The following is an 18,129-nucleotide window of genomic DNA, read 5'->3' on the forward strand; positions in this document are numbered from 1 at the left end:
AAATAGAGTACAAGCTACTTTTAATTTCCTGGTGTTTCTTTTAATAATCAAGCTAGCTGTGGCTAGGTCTAGGTCTAGTCCCTCCATCATCTGATTCTTCAGCCAAGAGAATTGGTAGCACATTACTCTGAGTTAATCTCCATGTCTCTCTCAATCTCTCCATGTCTCTCTCTTTCTCTTTCTCACACTCTCTCACACACACACACACACACACACACACACACACACACACACACACACACACTTTACCTTAATATAGTTCCTGCAAAGCAATCTGAACAAGCACATTTTAATATAAATTTGCATGGTGTACTTATCAGCATTTTCTTTTGGCAGAAGAGCCCAAAATTAAAGTGCATAAAAGATCCAGCACAGGGATTGCTACATTATGAGAAAGAAAACAAGTTTTTCTTTCTTTTATCAAATTGACTGAATTAGATACAAATAAGTGTAGAAATATACCCAAATTGAAGTGTTCTCAGAAATAAGCCATAGAAATTCACTAAGTGAAATATTAATTTAACTCTGAGACTAGAGTACATGGCTGCACCCACTTCATCACCTGCAGATAGACAACATTCTTCAGCCTCACCTGCTTGTTTCTTCCCTTAAACATACAACAGATGTACCAGAGTTATTTTCTGCTTCTAGAATATATATTTCCTTTCATATTAAAATAATGTATATATTTCTCTCCTGTGCACATATACCCACCGAAATTTTCCAGTAGCAATAAAATACTAATGAACTTCCTAAAGTGTGATACTGTACAAAATCTAGTAACCACAAGGCTTTGTGATAGATGAGGAAGTTACAATGTTTACAATATTCATAAATGTTACCCGTTTATATTTTGCCCTCTTAAGATTGAAAAACAATATATGTAAGCAGATCAATCAAAAAAATATTTTAGACACCTTCTTGGTCATAATATAGGCTGTTTTAATTTTTAAAATAACCTAATAAATTGCCTCTGAGCAGTAAACAATGGTCAGTGATATTTATATAATAAAGTTAAGTTCACAGAGACACCCAGATCTTGTATCCAGTAAGGATTTATTAGAAAAACAAATACTGAATAACTTATGATTTAAAGTGGTTAGAATAAAATTCAGGAAAAATATAAGCAAATCATTTTTTTCTAACAATTTAAAATGTAGGAGGTTTAAACCTTATATATTTTTGCCAAAAGAGTAATTATCCATGGATGACAGATGCTGCTCCCTACTTAATGGAGGGTCTCAAATTTTACTCTGCATCTCATTGGGAAGGAAATATAAAAATTTAAAATAGAATTAACTTGGGGAAAGGCATCAGTGCTGCAACTCTTAGCACCAAATGTTTTTTCTTGGAGCACCAAATGCTTTAAGGAAAACATTCCAAGTATCAAAGTTTTCAGATAGATAAATATTTATGGATCAAATCCATAAAGAACAGACATTGTTATGAAATATATATAGATGCCTTCAAAACTTTCTTTCCAGGCAGAGTAGACACATAAGTTAGGAGTCATTTCCCACTTAATTGTTTTTGCAACCTTATGCAACACAAATGGATTATGGATAAAGACTTAACTAATTTACTCACAGAAAGTAGATCTTGACTGACATTATGTCCAAAAAATTAAACAGGAACTGTTTCTCTATATAAAATATAAAATGTTACTAAACTTATAGAAATGGCTTTATTTTAACCTTTCATTTTCCTGGTTGAAAAGTGTAGGGGTGTTCAATTTAGTCCTTTGGTGAGAATACAGTACTCTTTAAAGCAAATTCTTCTCAATTTGCTAGTTAGCATAATCAGAGAAAATCATAACCTAGATCTTGTTCATATATTTAAGTGCAATAAAATTCCATCTGTCTTTGAACTTTATGAATGATATTTTTTAGTCTCTACATAGACCATTGCCTGTCCCTCTTCACTGAGAGTTCTTCATAGTGGTATTAGAACTGGAAATCCATTTTCATTACAATCTACTGAAAGCTATTTTGCCATTTAAGGGCAAAGGTCTACTTACACTGCTCATGTACAAAATAAAAGTATCATACAATTGCCATGATACTAGACAAATTCAAAGGAACTACCAAAGAAGCAGCCTTAGCTTCTGTAGTACCCTTGAGGCTCTTAAATTCGGGGTGTGCACTGGTTAGAAATGAAGTGCCAATTTAAGAAAATCGCAGTAGGCCCTGCCCCAGATGCAAATGTAGAACGATGGCCTACAAGAACTCAATGGGTATATATCTGGTTTCCAAGTCACACTTGCAAACGTGGATAATTAGTACCAACACTACCATTTGTGAACATAATGGACATTTTGGAACTGGATACAATTCTGTCCCTGAAACTAATCAAGACAATTAAATATTCAACCAAACAAGGCTTGAGTTCATGTGGGCTTAAAGAAAAATGGTAGCTGAGGCACGGGTAAAATTTTATTTATGAATATGTAGACACATGACTTTGGATCCAGCCAGCCAGTGACATAAATAAACTTGAGCAAAAGATTCAAGCTAGAGGATATATATGTATACACATATCTATGTATAAAAATTTGTGTGTGTGAGCAAGGCTTATTGGAGCAGTGCAACAAATCTGGACACCAACCATCAGAATCACTCCCATCCTTTGAGATTTCCATTAAGCGCTCAATGGGGGTAATTATACTGGGATGCTCCGAATCACTGTTTCCATCTTGTGCACTCACATGCCCGCCAAACATGAAATGTTCGCCTTCTCCCTTCCAATGTGATGGTTGTTGAACTTATTTTTAGTGTCATTTGATAAGCCTTTGTGCTCGCAGAGAGACATTCCACTGACCCAGCCACTGGTCATTGTCTATACCAGTTCACATCAAAGCAGGCGCACTTTGTCAGGTTTCCAGTCGAATATCCATTTCGCATCTGAAGTACAGTATCGAAAGTGACTAGATCATTTGAGCTTTTTTCATCAGCTGCTGCCTTCTTCCTCCCCCACAGTGTTTCCGCTCACGCTAACATAATTTGGCATCGTTGACGTGACACGGTGGTTTTTCTAAAAAAATTATAATACATACATTTTCGATGTTTTGTGGTGGTAGACCCTCCTGAAATTTAATTTATAACTTGATGAGAGGAGGCCTTTTTTCTCTCTCTACTGAATCACAACCAAGGTAGAGTGCCCCTCAAAATCCAAGTAATGCGCATACAGTAATAGGTCATTCAATGTCAAAAGGCATAAAAAGGATGAGCAAAATCTTCACAGTCTGCTGCTTGCTGTTGCCTTTAATTATATTAATTAAATTTTGAAATTTTCATGCAAAGAGAGTTGCTGGCTTGTGACGCTGAAGAGCCCTTGGAGACTTGGAGGAAGAAAATACCCTGAGCGGAAGCTTTGTGGTTATTGCTTCCTTTAAATTAAAAGCAAAACAAACTCCTAGGTATGTTAACAGATATTACTGCTTTATGTACTACTAAGCCCTAAACATAGAAAGAGGGGTAAATCTACCAATCCCAGGGACAAGTTCTCAAATCATGAGTCCATTAAGCTCCACTGAAGATCTCTAGTTAGAGGCCGTCTTCCTGTGGAATAATGTTCTATTAATTTTCTTCTTTTCCCAAATGCATAATGAAAGAAAGGTGCCTTCAAAAACTAAAGGGCAAAATCTTGCTTGCTACTGATACCTTGAGGCATCCTGTCTACATTTTGTCATACGTGTGCACTTTTCAGTGTTAGAATGACAAGATTTTCCAGTCAGAAGCTTCCCGGAAGGCACATCGTGGTAGTGGACTTGGAAGGATTTTGTGATCTGACACAGCTATAAGGCAATAGACTCCTTTATTTGCTTAGCCTGGTGGGAGATTTCATACTCTGCCTTTGGCTAAGAATCTTGCCATGTAAACACACAAGTGCCATGTTTCCATGTAAAATGCTCCTTTCTCCATTAAAGATTCACCAGGGCCAATTGTTTTGTGCTCCCTATTTTGATATCATCTTCATGCTTTTGTTTCTTCCTCTTTTACACATTCAAAACAACTTTCTTGTATAAACCACAGCATGTACATTAAAGTTCCTTTTTATTTTTAATGTCCTGAATCATGTGTTACCATTGAGTTTCATCAATTCCCATGTAGATGGCAGAACCAGGGTTTGAAAATGTTTGATGCAAGCAAAGCAGAAGGCAGAGAAAACATTTCCTGACTGAGAGGAATAAAGCTGCTCTTCCAAAAACTTCTGAAATGCACTTTGTTTTCTTTTGGTTGGAAATCTGCATCGTGAAGATGTACCATCTTCATACCTCTTGGTCTTCCTGCTTTCCTTTTACTGAGAGGGAACTCGAGAGAAGTTTATGCACCGGCCCTAGGAAAGAAACAAATCCTTATTGAAATACAGAGGTAATTATTTTAAAAAAGCATGAGAACACCTAGTTTTCCTACTATGATATAACAAATGATTACCCAAGGTAAGGTCAATGTTAGGAAGAAACATGAAGTCATAATTTTATTCTTTGGGTCAAAGCATGATGGTTCATTCAGATCTTTTCCACAGCAAGTTCACCTACACGATGGTATGGTAAAATTAGAGTGAAAAAAACACTACGGAAAACAGAACTTTGTTATTGCTATTTAAAGAATAGCATTACTATCCGAGCAATAAAAATATCAAAGCCACAACCCTGTATGTTTCTACAATGTATTAAAATGGAAGTGTCCCATTTATACAATCTGGTGCTTTTAAAACTGATATAAAACTGGTGCTTCTAAAATGTATGCATGAGAAGTGTATTTAAGAAGTCGGAAGAGATTGAGGATAAGAAGTCAGGGAGAAAGGGAAGAGATGCCATCTCTTTGTGATTCCATTTTATAATAGGATTTTGCAAGAGATTTACTAGCAATCTTGTCCACTGTTGATCATTTCTCACAACTGCACACCACCATTATGTGGTCTCTATATATGGTGACTTTATTTGCATTCCACATTTCCAAAGAGAGTTTGCCATTCCAATTCCTTAGCAGTTCAATGAAGCGTGTGGAAACACATTGTTTCATATGTAATTATAAATAATCTAAGAATTAGTTGAAAATAAAGTTTCCAGTTAGTAATAAAAGATCCCCTTCTTCCCTCTCCTTGGTGTGACATTGCTGATGTCTTGTACTATATAAATCATGTCTAGATCCCTTAATAAGCCAAAAGGTAGCATATTGCTTTCTAATTTAGGGTCCAGATCATCACCCTATTGAGATTTTCCTATTTCTCATAATATCTGCTCTCTAACTTCATATTTTAGAACTTCTCTTTATTTCCCTCTAAATGTGAACAATACATTTGTTTCAAATATCTGGTACATCCAGTGTACATGGTACATTCAAAAGGAACAACAAATATTGTTGGAGAAGAAAGCCTGGAATGTAAAAACAAGATTTTGGTCTATTTTCCTCTCAAAAGCGACTGTTCAACAAATTTGGAAATTTCAGAAATTAATGAAAAAACAGAAAAGCATAAAAGCAAACTAGTTTACATTTACTCTTGCCTAAAAGGCAAATATTCATCAAATTATCTGTCTTCTAATAATTTTGGAGGTAACATTATTACTATAATTGTCAAATTTATTACTTACTTTGTGCCTAATGTCTACAAATAATATCTGTGCAAAAGGAAGTGGGAGAAAAGCATGGAGAAGACTACCTTAGAATGAACTAAAAATTCCTTGGTAATGCAATGGTCATAGGTCATGTACTCAGACTGTATTTTTGTATTACCTAGAACCTTCAAAGAAGATTTTTAGAATGAATATTAAGTGAAAAGATGCTCTTCTCCAGATTAGCTACATTTGGCATCATGTGCCAAGGAAACATTAAAAAATGTTATTCTCATGATATATCCCTTTTCTAAAAATTTTTTTCAGAGGGCAGGAAAATGACATAATTAATAAATATTTGGGCAAATCAGTCCTTCTAAGCCATGACAGTGTGATAGTATAACTATACATACAATGAGAAATAGATTTTAACTATGAATATTAAAACAGTGATGAATATTAAAAATATTATCTCCTGGCAATTTTCCAGAATCAAACAAATATATGAGGAGTGACATTTTGACAACAAAGATATGCATTAATGACATCTTTTCTTGTGTATTTATTATGGACCAAAAAAGTAAAAGTTTTTTCTCTTCTGCGTAATTTTGAAAAGAAGTTACCATGAATTTCTACTTTTATTTGCATTTTATCACTAATTAACTAGATTTAGATATAAGGCTCTTTTTCGGACCATTTCTGTTCCACACACCAGATTAATCTGGTGACTCTGATTCATTTATTTTATGCCATTGGAGGGTTTAAAAAGTGAAATTCATAGTTCGCTTGAATTCTCAAAATCACTTCAACACCTAAATTATTCCAGACCTAAATTATTTTCTATTTCATTTGGTGTAGTTTAATTAAAGATCTAGCAACTCAAATGAAGAAAGCCCTATTGATTTTGACCCTGAGGTCCTTACTTCAGCTCTTCCAAAGCTTGGGATTAAGTATTAATCATCAGCTGCCGCATGTCTGTTGATTCAAGTACCCAAAAACCCTGGTACATGCAATATACACCCCCGTGTTTTAGCACACACATTGACAAAAACAACCAACTATCTCCTCACCCTCAATCATGGACTCAGTGTTTTTCATTTTTATCAAGACCTGATAATGTTTTATTTTACAGGAATTTAGAAGTTGGTAACTTAGAGGAGTTCTATTCAAAAGTTACTTCCTCTGTTAAGCCTTTCCCAGCCCTCCCAGTCATGGGGCTCCTTCCCCCAAATTGCATCTCTACCACAGCCAAACTACATTACACCATAATTGCTGGCTTCAAGATCAAAAGGAAGAGTAACAGTAGTTAAATCTGAGAGCTCCAAAGCCTGAATATGTATCCCAGCTCTGTTATTTATTAACTGTGTGACCATGAACAACTTATGGTTTCTTCATCAATAAAATGGGGATTAAGAACTGGACCTATTCATGACTTCCCAGGTGGCGCAGTGGTTAGGAATCTGCCTGCCACTTCAGGGGACATAGGTTGGAGCCCTGATCCAGGAAGATCCCACATGCCACAGAGCAACTAAGCCCAAGTTGTAGTTGCACCACAACTACTGAGCCTGTGTGCCACAACTACTGAAGCCCGCATGCCTAGAGTCCATGCTCTGCAGCAAGAGAAGCCACCGCAATGAGAAACCTGTGCACCACAACAAAGAGTAGCCCCTGCTCGCCACAACTAGAGAAAGCCCACATGCAGCAATGAAAACCCAATGCAACCCAAAACAAACAAACAAACAAATAAATAAGAAATAAGTGAGTAATCACAATTTAAAAAAATTGGACCTATTCTTAGGACTGTTATAAAGATTAAGTCTGTTAATATAGATTTATAAAGCACTTAGAACAGTACCTGGCACATAGTAAACTTGCATTTAAAAAGCAAATAGTTATTATCCATCTTCCCTCTATGATGTCATTGCACAGTGTCTAACATAGAGCAGACTTGTTATAAATCCTCACTTAGAAACAAGTGGATGGATGGATGATGTATAAAAGAATGAATACGTGATGACTGGACCTCTACTGGGGGAGCAGCCAGACCTTAAAAATGGGAAGATAGAAAAAGTATGAATTTGAGAGAGGAAAAAAGAGATTACAAAGGAGAAAAATACAACAGTGGAAAAGGAGAGAAGATAATATGGAGAAAATAGAAAAGAGTAGTTCTAAAGAGAAAAGATAGATAAAGAATAATCAAGAAAAAAAGAAACTATTGGCCAAAGGAAATTTTTATTTAGTATTCCATCAGGTACCTTACTCCCAGGGGATTATTTCATGCTAGCTGCTACCATCCACTTACCAGAATATTCTAAAATCAAAGCACCATACCCTGGTTGCAAGTGGCTGTGATTAGGAGTCTGTGGCCCTTTGAATACTGCTCAATACTATCTTACAAAACCCATCAATATAATGCCAATTATGTTTAAGGTCAAGAATGTTAGGCTGCCATTGATATCATGGCAAGCAGTCGAGGCCAGAACACAGCAGAGCAATTTTTATTCACAGGAAATGGGATATGACAGGGTTTACAGGTCTGCCATATCCTCGTGCTTACAATGCCTATACAATAAAGGTATGTTATCAAGGTAACAAGTAAAGCAATGTAAAATAACTTGAGCATACAACTCATCATTGGCTGGTACAGAATGGAAAATATTAGTAGTAATAGTGTTTATTTTTCTGAGACTATTTCACTTTAATTACAAATAATACAAGCTCTGAACATTTTTAAAAAGTTAATTGAGTAGGTTAATAATAAACCATTCAATGCAACCTAAATATACAGAAATATACATAGAGACATAATTTTAATACTTTATTCCCTATATAGAGGTTAATACTAGTATCAGGTAACAGGACTATATAGTCTCTAAAATAAACCACTAAACTTGTAATAGGCTAAAACAAATGAACACAAGATTTCTGCTAGCAAGAGTTAAAACAAATGTGTAACATTATGTTTGCTTTATATTTTACAAAATAATTCAAAAAACTTGAATTCAGGTGGCATAAGTGTTTAAGGAATAATAAAGCATGTAATATAAAGCATAATTATTAATGTGGAGAAATAACATTAATTTTCTCTATATTTTCAAATTTTTAATTACATATTTTTAAAAATAATTTTCTTGACTTAAAATCATGCTCTAATCATGCATCTAAATTATGGGTAAAATCAAAGTATACTGTTGTCGTGATGCTTTAGGTAATGCCCACATTATTTATTAAATTAGGCAATCACTTCAACCAACTTGAATTTGGTATCATGCCGCATAAGTCACTAGGTCATAAATTTCAACAATAAGAACATATAGTCAATGTAAAATTGAATTAAATGAGTGTCCTTAGAACTGCATTAGTTTAAAAATGAACTATGTATGTATTCCATTCTTTTGCCTTGGGAATATAGAATTCCTTGGATGCAATGAAATAATTGTAAAATTTATTCATTTTGTATTACATAGAGATTAGGAGTAAAATTTCTTAAATATTAAAAAAAATAAAGCTAGGTAGAACAAATAGAATTTAAGTACTGACTTTAGATTATAGCCAAGTACATTAATTTAAAAATTGTGATAATTCAGATAATGACTGACCAGGTTATAATTTACCTTCTCAACATATTAAACAACCAGGCAAATTACTATTACTATTACTATTACTATTACAAGATTATTATTGGCATATTTACTTACTTAAATAAGTTGTAGAATATTAGAATTATTTGTATATTAATAATTGACATCATTGTATTGTAATCTGGGTATGACATTTTATTTGCCTAATAAAAATTATGGTTTAAAAGGAATAAAACTGCCTCCCATTGAATGTAAACCATCTTATGCACCTTATATTGAGCAACATTACCTAATTAGTGAGCTTCTGTGGCAAGAAAAGAATTCTCATGCATTGCTAGGGAAAATATAAATTGGCAAAAACTATATATAAGCAACATATGTAATAATAGTCTTTAAAAGCTTATATTCTTTGACTCAGTAATTTCATGTTGGGAATTCAGCAAAGTATCTGTAAAGTAAAGTATCTAGATAAAGATTTCAAAATGTTTACCATGCGATTTTTATAATGTGAAAAATATAATCAGTACATTTATATTTATTTCTGTCTCACAATCAGAGAATAATTAAATTATGATTAATCTAATGGTTATGTAGCCATTAAAATAGAAATTAAAAAAATTTTAAAGATGTAGGGAAATAAGTGAAAAAATGCCAACTTGTATGTATACGTAATTATAATTATGCAATGTATATCGAAAGAGTAAAAGACAAGACTAAGAGACTACACCAAACATGCTATGAGTAGTGGAATTGCATATTATTTCTTACATTCTACTTATATCTTTTCTGTATATTTATATATTTGATAGCTTAAAAATAAGTTTCCAAAGACCAAATTCAATCAGCAAAAATGCAGCCTTTTCTAAACATCTATATTTATGTTTTTAAAAGTCATTACAGGAACCAATTGACTACTCTCAGGAATCACCACCATCTACCTACTATACCAAAGTTCTTCAGCATTCATTGTTCCCATAGGTAAACTCATTTACTTGTCTCTAGGTTGTCTTTTACAGTTAATATCCTGATGAACCCACGTGTATGCAGTTCTACTCAAGAGTGTGTGAGTATGGCAGAAGCCACTGATTAATAAATTTTATAATCCACAGTCAGCATTTTCATTTTTATGGTACACAATTCTAAGAGTTTTCATAAAATGCCTGTTCAAGCATTTGTCCAGGCTGCAATCAGCAATCTTATTTTAAAAAGTGTATGTGTGTATGCATGCATGCACGCATGTGTGTGTACATGTGCACACATGGCCTACCTCAAGCCCTGTGCATACTGGAGTTGACTATATTTAAATAAAAATATAAGGTAAATCTTTAATTTTCATACAACATCAAACTTTCTAATGACATGCACAGTATCTAGGGTATATATATATATATATATACACACACACACACACACACACACACACACACACACACATATATATCTGCACTCAGTCAACAACATAGAATATTTATACCTCAGGCACTTATCAATAATAATTTTTGAACCCTTTCTCTCCAGATCAGTTGGCAAAACTATCTTTGAAAGTGAGGTTCTAAGTGAAATGCTAGCCATCGATTTCTCTAGATCAGTGGTTTTTTTGTTTTTCATATTATAGTCCATGAAGTCCTGGGGGTTCTACAAGGTGCATCGGGGACCACTATGGCTGGAATGGTGCACAAGAATGGAGCAAGCAGGCACATGCAAGCCTCCCCTAATCCAAACCAAGAAGATGCACTCTCATCTACCCTTTAAAATTGCAGTTCAGTATAATATTTTGTTTTTGTTGACCCTAAAAATGTGGTTTGATACCTATTATTCAAGCTATTCATACTTATGTGAAGCCAGATCACCAGTAAACTGTCAATATACCTGGACTTGGTTTCTTTACTTTCCTTTAGAAATACCTTCCTAAGTAAATCTATGACAACATTACAGCATTACCCCTTCAACTTTTGGTCATATCTAGAACTCACATGAATTTTGGTTACATACAGAGAATTTTGTATTTTGGAAAATTGCTATTGAGGATGTTGATATTAAGGGATCAATTCTGAGAGTTCAGAGCTAGCTAGGAAAAAGCATGTCACTTCTGGTAAGCTCATGTGCTTCCCTTTTATTATATAATGCCAATTATGTAACTCAGCCTTTCTCTTTGTGCCTTAACTTTCAAAAAACTCAGACTTACATCATGTTCTAAAAGCATTGCTACTCTTAGTGTACATTTTCTGGTATAGCTATCTTAACTTTGGCCCATGATTATTTCTCTATTTTTATCCTTAAGTTTTATTGTATTTTTTTCTCAATATTTCTCTACAGGCAGATTAGGTATAAGTAAATGGAAACTAATATATATTTCTTAATTCTCAACTTTCTTAATCACAAAGACTCCACACTCATCTAAACCTTTAAAACCCTCCAACAAATGTTTTACCTCAACTTCTACCTTATACAAAAGATCATATGTCTAATTCCCTTCTTTGTTGTCTTTTCTTATTCTGGTAGGACTTACTGAGGTACTGTTCAGATAGCTGATGTCAAATGATAATAAATTTGAATTTAATCTTAACTAAGTTAACACAGATAATTAATATGAATTTGAAGCTTATACATGAAAGCATGCTGAAACTATACTATTCCATAAAATCCCAAAAATTATTCTGCAAGAATAAAACCCCTAGGTCTAAAGACTGAGAGCTTAACCTCATTTTCTTTGACTGCTAGGAAAAATAAGCACAATATGATTCTTTATAAACTATAAATTTATTTTTATCCCAATCCATCTCTTAGAGCAGTGGTCTGTGCAGAGGCTTTACTCCATTACTCACATTCCATCAGTATAAGAAGGAACAGAATATACCAAGGATACATCACAAACAGAACTCTGGTCATAACAAAGGCTAAACTCACAATTAGAACCTGTCAGTTTTAACTCCACTTAAGTGATTTTCAGGCAACACCAAGTATCTATTAGAGTAAGAAGTTAATTGACGTTTCATTGTTGGAAATACCTTCTCTTAGGTCTCATAATAAGTAGGAGCGGAAAGTTGGTGCCCAAAATAAAAATGTCCAATGCTGTTACTGTTCTTCAGTTAACTAAATCAAGAGATAAAAACTAGACAACAGTAGGAACCAATATATTTGCTGTTGGTTAAGTATATAGACCCCAACTCTGTTGCAATATTTGAAAACTGATTTTGCCAATTCATTTTCACTGTGACCAGAGTAGTATTAGCCAGAGCAAGTGCCACATTTCCCACCTCTTGAGCATTAAAATTCTGCAGGCATTAACATTTGCAGGCTCCTTTACTAGCTATCTGCACAGGATATATTTCACTGCTATAACTGTAATAGTATTACGCTCACCTCATAAATATCCATTGACAAGCTGAAGCATACAACTACACTTTGGTTTAGACTTTTCAAACACAGATAGCTGATTTATTTATATCTCCACTTTAAAAAAGAGTTTACTAAATCTTCATGCTTTGTGCAACAGTGAACAGTGATTCAAATTTAAAATTGTATACAAAGCACAGATACACAAGGAAACAAACACAAGACAATTCAAGAGGTCCAGGAAATCACAAATATCAGGAAAGAATGTTGACTTAACACAATAGGCTCTTTGAGTGAAGATTTCCTGCAGCAACTGGAGGCACAGAGTGAAGAGAAGGCACCTACTATTCTCTCTCTCTCTCTGAATGTCAGAAATTCTTGAAAGGTTTACCTCATTTTTTTAAGTAAAAGGACAAGTTAGTTGTCCTTACGTATTTAATACTAACAGTATAATAGGACTATGTGCAACTATCAGCAATATATATACAAACATATACATATATACATACATATACACACACAAAGAGAAAGATATATATACATATATATATACACATATATAATATATAAAAGAATCTGTGTTATCCTCTGCTTTTAGAAAAAACTGAAATATTTTGAGCTGAAATATAAGTTCCATATACTTTTTTCTAACGGAAGCTCAACCTATAAATGTTCCACCTTACAGTGGAGACAACACACCATATGGATATTCAGTTAATGTCATGAAGGGAAGTACTGAGTTTGCCTGATAAATTCACCTTCAAATTTTTTTTCCTCTTCATTCTCTTATGGCATCTGCAAAATGTTAGTGACTATATACATACTGTTAATATTTATTTTGCAAATAGCCATGTACCTTTATTTTTTTGAGATTCAGGCATATAGTTGGCATTTAATGAAACATCTAACTCATATTTCATAATAGTAAGATATGAAGGCTAAAATTGCCTTCACTAAGTGCAAGGTAGAACCCTCCCAAAAGTTGGAGACATAGCAGGAAAGCTAAGAGAGACCCCTACATAGAAGAAGTAGTCAACTGAAGGCTAGGGAGAAAAGCAGGAGGGCAGTGAAATAATTACCTTTTCAAAGACACATGGGCCTTCCCTAAGGGAAAGGAAGCAGCTTATTGAAGATTTGGGGAATGGCAAGAAGAATGAGAAAAATAGCCCTGAGAGACACAGGGCCTTCTTGAACCACATGTCAGTAGCCTGTTGAAACCTGGGAGGAAGAGAACTGAGAAAGAGCTCTCCAAGACTCATGGGGCCTTCTGAGAGTGCAAGGAACAGGGCCAGTCAAAGACTATAGGCAGGAAATCAATATGGAAACAGGTCTCTCAAAGTACAGAAAGTGGTGGTTGGTGGGCATAGGGAAGGTATGGTCCTCATAGCTGAATAGCAAAGAGAACTCCCCTGTAACCAAGAAGCTCATAGGTGGGTTGTAAAGGAGAGAGAGACAGAGATAGAGACAGGAAAAGGAAAAGAAAGAGAGCTCTGCTAAAGGAAAATCCCTGATCTTACTCTCAAAATTTTGGAAACCAGTAGTGAACTAAAAATAACTAAGATGGCAACAAACCAAGACCCAGGTCAACCACAGATTAGCAACATGACAGAGGAAGGGTATACGTCTTTCTAGAAGTAAATATTATCTAGATTAGTCTCTATTTTTTATGACAGCGTCCAGCATAAAATCACAAATTATGGTATACACAAAGAAGCAGGAGAATATGATCCATAATCAACGGAAAATACAGTTAATATAGGCAAATCTACAATTAATAAACAAGGACTTTAAAATAACTATGATAAAAATGTTAAAAGTTCTAATGAGAAAGGTGGACAGCATGCATAAAAATATAGTGAATTTCCACAGAAATATGGAAACTTTGAATAAGAACAAAATGGAAAAACTAGAGACAAAAATGCAATACCAGATATAAAGAATGTTTCTGATTCATGTAAAAATATACTGAACATAGCAGAAGAAAAACTCACTGAACTTGAAGGTAGGAGAATAGAAATTGTTCAAATTGAAAAACAACAAATAACTAAAGAGAATCTGAGACCAGTGGGATAATATCTAATGGTCTGTCACATGAGTAATTGGTGTCCCAGAAGAGAGAAGAAAGAATAGGGAAGAAAATTTTGAAAAAAATAATGGCTAAGAATTTCCTAGAATTGATGAAAGGCATAAACATACAGATCAAAGAAACGTAATGACCTTAAGCAGAATAAATACACAGAAAACCTTATCAGGGAACATATAATAAAACTTATGAAAGCCAAAGAAAATCCTAAGAGTATACCTCTCTGTCCCTCATCATCCCCCAGCTGAAGATATTCTGTACAGAGAAGACAACAGTAAGCATGACAGCCAACTTTTTATCAGAAACAGTGAAAAACACAAGACAGTGGAACTCTCTCAAATGCTAAATGGGGAGGGAAAAAGTCAACCTAAACTTCCATATCCAGAGAAAATACCACTCAAGAAGGTAAGCAAAATAAAGACATTTTAAGACAAGCAAAACCTGACATAATTTATCTACAACAGGCTTCAACAACCACAAGTGCTAAATGAAGTTCTTGAAACTGAAGGAAAAGACAATAGATGGAAGCCTAGATGTGCAGGAAGAAATACAGAGAAACAGAAGTAAATATGTGCATAAACATGAAATACAAATATATAAAAGAAAATTTCCTTATGACACTACTGATTACAAAAACAATAATATCAAAATTTGGAAAAATATATTATTGAATTTATATCTTATGTAGACTACAACATATGATAATAAGAGCACATAGAAATAGAGGGGTAAATGGAAGTTAGGCCATGGTAATATTTATATATTATTTTAAACTAGTATACTATTGTAGACTGTGAAAAGTTAAAGAAGCATATTGTTATCTCTAGAGCAACCACTGAAAAACAGCACAGAGGTATAGCTTAAAAAGATAATAGAGGGGATGGAATAGATTACAAAAAAAAATACTATATTAATCCAAAGGAGAGCAGAAAAGGAGAAACAGAAGAACAAAGAATGGGTAGGACAGATAGAAATAAAATACAGTAGACAAAAGAACTGGAAATAAATTGAAACAAATGAACTGGATACATAACCACATTGACAAAAGAACTACTTCAAGTGACGTAACACAGTATTGTGTTTGTATACCAACTACAGAATATAATTTAAGGATAAATAGACCAGCAAAAAATGTTTTATTTCATTCATTAGTCTTAATTTTACTAAGACTGTTTTATTATTAATTTGTACCTATATATATTATAGGATAGAGCAAATAAGTATTTTAATATTGGTAAGGACAAGATTTTTCATGTAAGAGAAAAGGGGTACAAGTATAAATTCAAAAACATTCAGCATTAAGATCCTTTAATGCTAAATCAGAATTAAAAGTATACCATAGGGCTTCCCTGGTGGCGCAGTGGTTGAGAGTCTGCCTGCCGATGCAGAGGACATGGGTTCTTGCCCCTGTCCGGGAAGATCCCACATGTTGCGGAGCGGCAAGGCCCATAAGCCATGGCCGCTGAGCCTGCACGTCCAGAGCCTGTGCTCCGCAAGGGGAGAGGCCACAACAGTGCGAGGCCCGCGTACCGCAAAAAAAAAAAAAAAAAAAAAAAAAGTATACGATAAACTCATGATTTTTTCAAAAGTATTGAATTTCCTAGTTCTACCTGCTGAAAATGCTTAGAAGCAATGAAAACCCAATAACAATTAGCACCCCTAGTATCCAAATGTGTTCTCTAAATGCCATTATCTACTAAAAATATCTAATGCTCCTTGGAGTTGAATGGTTTATTCTACTTTTGAAACAGAAAATGTAAAAGATGAGTCTCAGACATATTATGCCAAAACTAAAGAAATTTATCAAAGACTAATGTGCACCATGTCAAAAATATATAATAATCAGTATGATGAATCAGGCTTTTACAATATGGTTTCTCTGATCAAACTTGGCATCACAAATAGTAGAACAATTGGTGTGATGTGTTACCCAGTGCACAGCACCACTTATGAATAATCCATTCCAAAAGAAAAAGGTGATTCTGAATCATAGCAAGGGGGTAGAGTCAGTATATATGATGTCAGTATATATGATCATGTGTGTGGCAGACCAGTGCTGGAGGTGCTGTAATTTTATAAAGATGTTCAGGTGACATAGAGCAGAGATTATAAGGAGGTCAATGAAACTATGACTATCTGGGGAAGAATAATTCTGGTAGAGAAATCAACAAGTGCAAAGGCCCTGGGGTGAAAGCGTCTTTGGCATATCTGTAGACAAGTAATCCAGATAGTGTGGCAGGAGCAGACTGAGCAATGAAGAAAGTGGAAGATAAAGTCAGACAGGAAGCAGAGAGCCTATGATGCAAAGCCTTGTAGCAGTAGCTGTTATAAATTCTTTTTTAAAAGCCAAGTTACTAAAAGTAAACATCTGGATCCCTTCTCATCTCTTTCACAGAAGACTGAGATAAGATGTTAAGTGATTTACTCTTCGAAGTTCTTAAGGCCAACACACACACACACACACACACACACACACACACACACACACACACAAACTTTCTCTCAAGCTCTCTCTCCCCCACACACTCAACAGACAATCAGAATAAAAACCCAAACTCCAAATATTATGTCAAATAATGGCTGACTTAGATAATAATTAATCCATATTAATTATTTAGTTATTAATTAATCCACATTTTAATTATGTATTTAGATGAATGTGAGACAAATCCAAATGAAAGGTTTATTATATCACTACTGTTCAATCAGGTGGGACATACATAGAATAAATTAATTGACTCAGTGTGGAAGAATGATGCACGAAAATATTAATTTTCACTTGAGTATTTCTAGACTTAAAATTTTAACCTCAGTTGTTAACATCAGAGAGCAAAACTTTTACATGCAATTCATTTGTCTTTTTCCTAGGAAATTAGGCATTGAGATATTTATTTGTCTTATCAAACTGCTTTAGGCACATTTAAAGAGAAACCCTGAACGCTTATACATCACTATCACTGAAAAACATTTATTGAGACATTTTGCTAATGTATACGAGCCTAGGAATGCAATGATTTCTCTATAGCTAAGTTTAGTTTCTAAGAATTAAAGCCTCACTTTTGGGACTCTAAAACAGTGTTTGTTGTCCCAGTTAAAAAAATAATTAATACCTAAAAACATGTTGATGAATTCAGCCTTCACATGATTTCATTAGCTATCTCTACTCAAAAGTATTCACAGCTCTTTGGGTCATTTGTCAGAGAGCTAAATTCCCAGCTAATTTGAGACTAAGTCCAATCATTTAACAGCCTCTTTCAAAGAAAAACAAATATTAAAAACTTCACTTTAAGTTTTAAAATTAATACTTGATGGATAATACCAATTAAAAATACCTTAAAGAAATGTACAGTTTTTAAAGCTTCATTTTGAAGGGTAATTATAGATAACTTTCTAGATTATAAATGAAAAAATTTTATTAAAAATCTACCTAATGCTTTATCTGGAAAATTAGTTACTGTGATGCTGTTTTCTTTCAGCACAGCAAGTATTTAGTGAACTCATTCCAGGCATTCAGTCCTAATGGAAGACGTACATATGTATTCAACTTTTGCACAACAAATTTATGCTTTAGGTAT

General features: G+C 34.1%; 1 protein-coding gene across 2 annotated transcripts in view; it reads right to left on the reverse strand.

Annotated features, from left to right (window-relative positions):
* Positions 1–365: 365 nt before the first annotated feature.
* ANTXR2 (ANTXR cell adhesion molecule 2) overlaps positions 366–18,129 on the reverse strand; it is a 244,108-nt gene continuing 226,344 nt past the window's right edge. For both annotated transcript variants that reach the window (XM_060299537.2, XM_030877975.3), the window contains exon 17: positions 366–4,335. In XM_060299537.2, coding sequence (XP_060155520.1) covers positions 4,297–4,335 — 39 coding nt within the window. In that variant the 3' untranslated portion in view covers positions 366–4,296. The remainder of the gene's footprint in view (positions 4,336–18,129) is intronic.

This window comes from Globicephala melas, chromosome 5, assembly GCF_963455315.2.
Source record: "Globicephala melas chromosome 5, mGloMel1.2, whole genome shotgun sequence".
In the NCBI taxonomy this organism is placed as follows: domain Eukaryota; kingdom Metazoa; phylum Chordata; class Mammalia; order Artiodactyla; family Delphinidae; genus Globicephala; species Globicephala melas.